At 38.2% G+C, this 9,950-nt stretch overlaps 1 protein-coding gene and 1 non-coding gene across 2 annotated transcripts; both read left to right on the top strand.

Moving 5' to 3' along the window:
- The first annotated feature begins 7,598 nt into the window (after positions 1-7,598).
- Trnac-gca lies at positions 7,599-7,670 on the top strand. The gene has a single exon. It is a non-coding gene; the product is annotated as a tRNA-Cys (tRNA).
- A 1,509-nt stretch (positions 7,671-9,179) lies between these two features.
- On the top strand, positions 9,180-9,950 carry LOC124348699 (brachyurin-like). Its single transcript, XM_046798972.1, has 4 exons — positions 9,180-9,368; positions 9,453-9,541; positions 9,610-9,745; positions 9,813-9,950. The coding sequence occupies exons 1-4, from the start codon at positions 9,180-9,182 to the stop codon at positions 9,948-9,950; spliced, it is 552 nt and encodes a 183-aa protein (XP_046654928.1).

Raw genomic sequence — 9,950 nt, forward strand, 5'->3', positions numbered from 1 at the left:
ATGACTGCAGGCGAGTGGTTGCTATATAACCTAGTTAATTCAAATGACGACGAGAATCGTTCTTCAACCCCCCACTATTTTCACCATTTTCACACCCCACCTCGTCTACGATCATGTGTACAAGAGAAACAAACTAAATGTCCTACCTGCACCGGACAGAGAAAGAAAAAAGGTCAAGTGCTTACCGGCTGGAACTGTGAGCTGGGGGGCAAAAAAAGATGGGAAGAGTTGAAGATGGACGAGTGGCAAGTTGACCGTGGTGTTCCCGGCCGTCACGGAGAATCGGCACCCCTTGTCAAATGAATCAATTCCTGAAAGTTTTTGAATTTCCCCCCTTTTCACCCTTCTTCGACTTTCGCCTTTAGGCACTAAGGGCAAAAGAGGGGGTATAGGCAGCACGAAAAAGGGTGAAAAGGAGGAGAAAAGAAAAAAATTCATCACAATTTAAGGACCGCCCACCAAAAATGGCGTGGGGTCCGTTTTAAAATGGGGGGAAGCCTAACTCAACTTTGAACAGAGATTACGGGAGGAAATTATTATTTTAAAAATTAAAAAAAATACCATGAGAATCAGCGTGAAAAACTGATCCTGATTATATTTTTTTTAAAGGAATCCCTTGTTCATGCAAGGACCCTATAGACCTATTTCACAATGCGGAAAGTCGGGATTTTCCAATCCGACAATGCCGTAATCGGACATTTTAGTTCCCATTAATTTTTTCCCAGGTTTTTAACATTTAAAAAACTCACACCTTTGCAATTTTAGCATGAAGTTGTACATTTTATTCCATTTTGATGACTGGCACATCTGTTGTTGTCACAGGATCCATTACAACCACATTTAATCATTTTCATTATTTCTCTAGGAGCTGGTTGGAGATCTGTGTATGGCAAGCCGTTCGTGCCACCTTTAAAGGGAAATATAATAGGTAATGGTGAAGTTAATCGTAATGGTAAACAGTTAACTAATGGAAAACGTAATGATAGTGTTAATGGTAAACAAATCAAACAATTCCCAGTCATAAATTATTTAGAATATGAAAATTATAATGAAATTGAATACAATAACTTAATGAAGGTTTTAAATACCATTTACACCAACCATTACAAATGCACTTATTATTGATTTTAGTACATCATTTAATAATTATTTAGAATTAGTTCAATCTCGCATTTCAATCTGGCTTATTCAATCGTAGGTTTATAATGCGCTGTTACTAAATAAGAGGTATTCGACGGCTTCGCCATCTAGGATGGAAAAATATGAGCACAAAATTTATGGTGATCCTCATAGCGTCATCTAGCGTGAACAGAATCTTCATTTGACAGAAAGAATTCCTAAAATGGCTGTCATCATTTTTTCATCACTACACAGTACACACAGTCACACACACATACACTCAATCATTTTCTCATTAATGTATGTAGCTTATGACTTATGAGACACATCCGTTTCTTACAATTTATCGGATAAATTCCCTACAATGGAATTCTGTAGATCAGATAACATATTTAAACGCTGTAAAAAAATGCGAAAGATTGTTGAAAAATTTGTATTCATTTTTTAACTAGATATTCTTCTCATTTCTTTCTAAAACTTCTTGGCATGCTCAATTGTTGTATACAATATCTTTCTTCAATTCTGTAGACTGTGCAGATTTTACATTAATACAATTTCCATGTTCATGATTTTGTTATTTTACATGTAGGTTTTTCGTCTTCCAGCATAGTTTGGTGTACTTCTGAGTGTTTCACACTATCTAGGTAGTACTGTAGATCTCATAGCATATATGTTATTGAAATATTTTACTATTCATATTTTCTTAGATGGCGCTTTGGTATTCACTTAAAGATTGATGAATTTTCTAAGTTTGTACCCTGTTTGTCACTTACATACAATTCAAGTTTTGCCTATCATGAAACACATGGCCAATTCCAACGCGTTATTGAATCCTTTTGCCGCCATATGACACACAATTTCACTCGCGTTATTCAGTCCACATTTCAGTATGGCATCCTTTTTACGAGTATTAAGCTTCTTGTCGGTTACTCATTTCTTTCTCAAATATGTAGGTTGATGGAAAATTCAGGTATTCTGAATCATGAGAGTGATGTTGATATCATGTGTCTTCATTATGTTGCAACCCCTCTGATCCAAGGGTGTAACTAAAATGCGCGTGCGCGCCTGCGCTTTGCGCGGCTACTAATATGCGCGGAATTTTTCTTGCGCGTAAAAAACTAAAATGCGCGTCAAAATTTTCCGGAATTTTGCGCGCGACCACACTAAAATGCGCGCAGGACGAAGGGAAAATGCTCGTAAAAACACTAAAATGCGCGCATTGCATGGGGGAAATGCGCGTCTCAAAACTATTATGCGCGCGAAGTGAGAGAAAGTATATGCGCGCAACAAGCAGCCGACAACAGATTTTTTTACTTGGTATTGTCAACTGCCTGTTGCTAAATATGATTCTTTTAAAGGATTCATTTAGGTATTTCAATGTAAGGGAGAATCACAATTACAATTTAATCAATCAAATGTTACAAATAGTATAAAATTGCACTCAATGTTTGAAATTTTTCTGTATTGTGTAATGCGTTCTCTCTCCTTTTTAAACCGAACTATTGAATAATATTTGATAAAACTGAAACAAATGATTTCAACTCAAAATATGAAAAATTCTAGAGCGGACGTAAAATTAGAAATGAAGGAAAAAAGAGGACATGGCTAAATGGGATTCACTTTGGAAAGCCGGAAAGTTAATAAATAGGCAATAGCTTTGAATAGGCCTATAAAAAAATAATGTCTTGAGTAAGATTGAAGTTCTGCCTCCAGTTTCGGAACATTTGGTGAGAAAAGGATTGGAGCGAAAGGTGAAAAAAGGTAGGTCTTTTCAAACTATATTTTTTGGGGGAAACCTTTTGCCTTAGTTATCGTTTTTAACTATATTTGTATTTTGACTGCTGGCGTATTACGTGGGTTATTATGGAGGTTCTATATATTCGATATATTCTTCATGCTCTGTACAAATTTTTTATAAAAGAAACAGAAACTTCACATGACGGCTCAATCAACTAGAGAGGAAATCAAACAACGTATAGGTGCGCCATGCAATGCATGTAAGGAACTTGTTTGCGAAGCTCCTGAAGAAGCAAATCGTCACTTAGTAATGGCTCCCCGTAACATAAAACAAGTTCAGAATGCGCAAGCTATGGAACGACAAAAATTTCGTCTGAGTAGCGATGCGTTTTACAATTTACATTTTGGGGCAGTTGAATCTAACTTTGTGAAGCACATACAAACCTACCCTAATTTCATATGCATGATCTATCTTGAGCCGCTGGCCTCAAAAATTATGGGCTTAATTGATCGTCCCGACCTTGGAAGTCTTGGGTTCCAGTACGATACGACTTTCAAGCTGGGAGACATTTATGTATCCGTATTGATAGTCCGTTACTTGGAATTTGATCAAGAACCAGTGAAGCCTTTTGTATTGATGATGCATGAAAGGAAAACGATGGATGTTCATCACGCGTTTTTCAGAAAAATAGCAGAATGGTTTCCTTCTTTGGTATAGACTATACTATTATTTATATTCATTATCTTCGTGTTATATTCATAGAAATTAATTTTACAGGTTTCTTCAAATAGTACCTTCATCACTACTGACGGAGAAGATGCTTTTTTGTCAGCCATAAGCACCCATTTTCCTCACATGCAGCGATATCTAGATTGGGGACACCTATTCGAAAATGCTAAAAGAGCACTGTCTCGCTCAGGCATCACGAAAAGAGAGGAAGTAGATCAGTATATGAGCGATTTACGCTCACTTTTCCAAAAATCAACGGAGCTGAAATACCATAAAAGATATAGTGAGATCCTGAGTGATGGAAAACAATGGATACAAGTAAGTTCCTTTACCAGCATTTTTCAAATTTTGTCCTCAGATTAAAAAAATGTTTTCTTATTTTTTCGAATCGGTATTTTTAGGCGTTTAAGGATTATTACAAAAAAGAAATACACTCAAAAATAGCTTTCATTGGTTGGTGGACACTCCGATTGCATGGGTTGGAAACCGGCGATACCAACGCCTCGGAATCTTTTAACTGCGTCTTGAAGCGTCTCCAAGACTGGGAAGAGAGACCAGTTGATGTCATTGCTCGAGGCTTCCCATTATTATGTCAATACCACGACATAGAAATCCTAAGAGGAAGATACGCTATGGGAGATCTGACCCTCAAAAAGTCTCTATCCAAGGTATCAACATGCATAAATTTATAAAACATTCCCGCTTTTCATTTTTGTGGTTGTCGGTTGTTGTGGTTTATCTTTATGATAAAGAGAAAGATAAGCCTGTGTTTGAGAAATGTTTACCGCCATCAGAAATTGTGCCGGAGATGATGTCAGTGTATTCAAAGCTCAAAACAGAGGTGCATATAATTAATTTAGTTTCTGTGATTTTGTTACTTATTTATTTGTTTTTTGTTTAGATTCAATTGAAAATTCAAAATGCAGGAGAAGACAAGAATTTAAAAGACAATTTTGCTGATTTTACAAAGCATGAGATAGCTTCACGTCTGAACAAGGATGACCTGATTACAAGAGTTGGTCCAGGAGAATATGTCATAAAAAGGACAACCTATAGCGAAAACAGAATCGTAACACTCATCCCTAAAAAATATTCTGCGTTGAAATGCTCATGCCCCGCAACAGACTTGTGTGCCCATTTGATTGGTTGCCAAATTTTTCTTGGATCATTTGACCATGAAACGAAGAAACCGAAAAATACTACGATGGCACTGAAAAACAATCGCAAGGCTGCCGACAAGACATCAGGTAGAAAGCAACCACGTAAGTTGGACGTAGATGCTGAGAAGACGAAAAAATTTCCAGTCCCGACAAAACTTGGCAATTAACCGGCAACAGCATGGTCCCCAGTCGCATCAAAATCTGTTGCATCACCTCAAAGGATTTCCTTGTCACCAGTTCCATCTCCGAACACTTCAATTACTTCGGCAGCTCGGTTCTCCTTCGGATCAGGATCTGTATCGTCACCTCCTAAAAGGACTTCTTTTTCACCAGTTGGATCAAAAAACAGTTCAAATGTTTCGGCACGTTCACCCGTAGAATCTGAATCTCAAACCAGTTTGAATTCATCTCACAATTCTAACATTAAATCTCCCATCTCGTTACCTGGTAACGCAGTAACACTCGAAAGTTCTCGTAATAATCGGTTGAGATCGCAATCCAATTTGAAAGCTGTAAAGAAAGATCGGTCTGCTGACGCTAAGGAAATTTTACAAATTAAAACTTCAAAGAAGGTAAAGAGCAATAAGCTTTTTAAGTTATTAAACATATCAATTAATGTTTTTATCATTATATAGGCTCCATATTAAAAAAATGTGGCACCGGTACTATCGGCAGTGGCAAAAGAGATTGAAGAAATTGAAATTTGCAAAGAGCTACAGGATCGTGCGGAAAATGTTTTTCTTGACCCTCGGGACAACCAATATCTGGAGCAACACGGGTTAAAGGATTTACAAGAAAGAGAATGGCTCGGAACACACCATATCAACGGAGCCTTGGCTATGTTAAGGTTCGTTAATTCATCGTGTATTACAGCAAAACTCGACCACAAACATTCTTATCATCGGGCACGATAATTCGAATTTTTTGTATTTCTAAGCCATCTGGGCGATTTCATTATTTTTTTACCGAACCCTATAGTTTTAGTAACTAGCTGGAGCCCCCTGTAAATTAAAAACCATTTCATTTTCAATAGGAGCCAATTCCCTGATATTGGCGCACTTTTCAATTCGCAGTGGGGACAGTCACTTGCATATCCAATGTCAACCTCAAAAACTTGGATACAAATACTTCATGACAATGACAATCACTGGTTGGTGGCGGCGGCTGGCTTTGGCCAGCAAGAAGGGATCATGATATTCGATAGCCTTATGGGTTCCGAGCCCCACAGGCACACCAGTTACACCGTATCTCAAATCTCCCCTGAAAAAAAAACAAAGTATTAAAGGTTTCGATAATGAACGTTCAAAAACAAAAAGACGGTTTCAGCTGCGGTCTATTTGCTATTGCAAATGCAACAGCTCTAGTTTTCAAGTTAAATCCATCGGAATTTGTGTACGACCAATCCGATTTGCGAGCTCATTTCTTGTTGTGTTGTCGCAACCGAAAAATTGAGCCATTCCCCTCCATTCAATCCCGTAAGTCCCGCAATTGGAGGCCTAGTTCTTTTTACAGGTGCCCATTGTTCTGCAATTGCAGAATGCCTTTCAGCGAAGATGACATCGGTTTCCCTGATCGTTTCCGAACAATCGTTGAATGCAAAGGCTGCAAGAATTGGTATCATATCGATTGCGAAAAAATACCTAAGGATGTTATCACTAACAAGCGCTGCAAATGGCGCTGTTCCAATTGTGTGTCGTCTTAATGTATTTACCTTGCTTTTGATGAAGATACATCTGTTACCGTATAATTCATTCAACATACAATCAAGTAATAAGCAATAAAAATTAAATTATATACCGCTTTTTGTTCTACGAGCAATGATGACACAATTACAACACTGATCATATTTCCAATTTGACATTTGCGAATTTTATTGTATATTGTTTTAGAAATATAAGTAATTATTTTAATCATAATAATCCTATCGTGTAGTCCAAAGTCGGACATTTGTCTGATCTTCACCCATTCCTTTAACAAAAACGAAAAATTGTTTCCTCTCCCTTTAAAGTTGGAACCAAAATGACGCCATGTTCTTAAATAATCCATTGTCCCTATGTTTTTTCTTTCTGGAGGTGTGTCGGTCTTTTCAACTCCATCACCGTTACGTCAGTTTCAAACTTTCAGTTCGTTTCGTCGTTTCAGTTTTATTCTTCTCTCCTGTGTTTTTCCAACTCTGTGGGCAGTAATGGAGTCTTAAAGACGGACGATTCCTTCTTTATTAAAGATGCGTAGACTACTTGTTCAATCCACTAGCCTTATTCACTTGTTAGAACTTATCTTTCCCTGTTGTTTGATTTGAAAGATTCATGAAGCGTAGTGTAAGCGTAGTATATATTGTCTCAACAAACTAAAAATTTGAATACGACGATAAGCTTATTGTATAAATGAACCCGTTTTGAAGTTCCTTCTTGAGCGAGAATACATAAAATCGTATAATTTTATTGAAAGAGGAACTGCTGCAGCAACAGTGTTGCTGTGCATGTTAAGCTATATAGTGTTTAAACGTGTGATGTGAACTAAGTTGTGTTGGCGTTTTGTCTAGTTAATATCATGGCAATTGGCCAACGCACCACAATAGGAGGAATAAACCTTGCTGGTCGCCACCCAACTTTGAAGTTGCCTCAGTTGAATAATCTAATGGAAACAAGTTCCACAGTCACGTACAACATTTGCCACCCGAGCAGAAGACGGAAGACAAGTGATCTCATTTTAATTTAACATTTTGAATTTTGTTTGGGTGGATATTAGCAGTGGTGAATACGAGATCGTTCAACCGCCTTGTGGAATCTAGCGTGTTTCATTTTAGTGACGCATTCCTCGAGCTCATTAAACTCATTACCTCATGCAAGTAGGGGAGTATAGCTCAGTGGTAGAGCATCCGACTGCAGATCGGATTGTCCCCGGTTTAAACCCGGGTGTTCCCTATGAACAACAATGTAGATGTGTGTGTTGTTGGTATCTTTCATTAATTCGTATGTGTAATCCATTAGTTTATCTCATTCCTTGTTGAATTGTTTTTGAACATTCATTTACCTCGGCTAGAGTAACAATTTCCCGAGAATACCAGTAGTGCGTCGAGCAGACAATCGAATAGCAAAGCAGGATCTGCTAAAACGTCCACTATATTAGAACAGGATCGAATTGTCAGTGGAATAGAAGCTTAACCGAATCCTTGCCTTGGGCGTCACTTTCGACCATGCACAGTTTATTTTACACTACTTTTTTAGTGTCTATTTCTCATAATTTTAAGTTCTTGAAATGACAGAGGCTGGACGGGGATTTCTGATGCGTCAAAACTCCTAATTTTAACATTCCGTCCAAAATACTGACAGTGGCTCGTTGTATTTATAGTCGGAGCCATTCGAAGATTTGCTTTTAAATCTCCTCAACCGGTTAAGCCGGCTGCTGCACTATAGCACATACATATTTGGTGGGAACAAACGAGTTTTCGAAAAAAAAACTTGAAATAAAACCTGTGCAGCAGTTCAAAGTCCTTGTGTATTATAAAGAATTGAGCTTACTCGATGTTTAAAACTTCGGGCTTCTTCGATGCACACGTCACAAGGAAATTGATATCACTGTTGAAATCTACAAATCAGTTCAACTGTCGCTATAGGTGCTACTTTATCTTATTGTCCGAGAAGACTTTTGGAACTCGGGAACTCTTTTTTTGCAAAAATGGTTGCGATGACGACAAAATCTCTATTTGATTGTTTCCAGCATTATTCTGTTATCCAATTCCATGGGTAGCAATCGAGTCGACGTAACGGATGATTCCGGCATTATTGAAGATAGGCTACGTATCTGTTCAATCCACTCGCCTTATACACTTTTAGCTGTTTTTGCCTTGGATGATTACAAATACTCTCGAAGCGCAGTTTTTCTATTTCCCCCAACAATAAAGTAAAAATGAAATGCGAAGGTTACGATGCAAGTCCTTTCTTTAAGCAAGCAGATATAGAATCCTAGAACTCGTTATTAATTTAAAAAGAAACTTGCTTGTGATGTGCGTGTTAACCGCGTGACTTGAAGCAGGTTCTCTTACATATACGACCAGCATAGTTTGTCTAATAGTAACATCATATATGGTTACTGGCGAATGATGGCGCACCACAATAGGAGGAAAAAACCTTGCTGGTCTCCACCCAAATTTGAAGTCGCCTTAATTGAATAATCTGATGGAAACAAGAGCCACGATCACGTACAACATTTGTCGCTACGCAGATGAAGACGGAAGACATGTGATCTCGCGTTAAGTTGTTAGTCTCCCCCAGCATCAATTGACATCTGTAAAATTTAAATAGGTTTACGAAAATTGTTGATGGAATCCAACCAGACTCGATATTATTTTGTCTGACGGAAGTTTGAATGAAACAATCCCAACTACTCCGGTTTATTTGGATCTGCTGCAGTCAGAATTCCATTATCCATCAATGTCGCCCTATTCATTGACGTATGCTTTGTTGATTAAAGTAATCAAATCACCTTCAATGAATGAGAATGACATCAGTGCGTCTAGCAAACAATTGACTTTTGGTGCAGGATCGGCACAAACGTTGACCGTAGAGGACGATCGAGTCATCGGTGGAACAGAAGCTGTTAAGAATTCCTGGCCTGGTATAGTAAGTTATTCTCTCAGCTTAATTTTTTTCAAAGATAATTTAATCAAGAAGATGCCTTTTAATCTTAAATGGTTCACTTCACAGAGGATACTAAGACTAGACGGTCAATTCAGATGTGGCTTAACTCTAATTAGTCCCACTAAAGTCCTGACAGCGGCTCACTGTGTCTATGGGTGAACTAAATCATTCGTGGGGCAAATTTCTATCCTTCCATCACAAATTTTATTTCTAATATATTTAGTCTTTGGCCGTGGGACATTATCCGATTGACTGTAGAATTGAGCATACACGTTTGGACCCCTGACAGTGACGCCCAAGTGGTTAAAAAGGTAAAGAGCGCAGCCCGTCATCCGTTATTTTTAACCGACATCAATTTGGTGAGTTATTTAACAGCACATAAAATCGCAATTAGATTCATTGTATTATCGTTTCATATCATACTAGGCAAATGGCGTCGCTGTTTTGACGCTGGACTCACCCGTGACTTACACGTCGACCATATCTCCCGTCTCCTTGCCATCAGATAGTTCCAACGACCAGTACGCCAGTCAAAGGGCGAGTTGGATGGGAAATGACGTCTGA

Source organism: Daphnia pulicaria, chromosome 7 (genome assembly GCF_021234035.1).
Source record: "Daphnia pulicaria isolate SC F1-1A chromosome 7, SC_F0-13Bv2, whole genome shotgun sequence".
NCBI lineage: Eukaryota > Metazoa > Arthropoda > Branchiopoda > Diplostraca > Daphniidae > Daphnia > Daphnia pulicaria.

Excerpts from the sequence above, each read along its gene's own strand:
- LOC124348699 (XM_046798972.1), top strand. The coding sequence starts at position 9,180 with ATGTCGCCCTATTCATTGACGTATGCTTTGTTGATTAAAGTAATCAAA. Across the intron at positions 9,542-9,609 it reads GCGGCTCACTGTGTCTATGG|TCTTTGGCCGTGGGACATTA; the intron begins GTGAACTAAATC and ends TAATATATTTAG. Across the intron at positions 9,746-9,812 it reads TTTTAACCGACATCAATTTG|GCAAATGGCGTCGCTGTTTT; the intron begins GTGAGTTATTTA and ends ATATCATACTAG.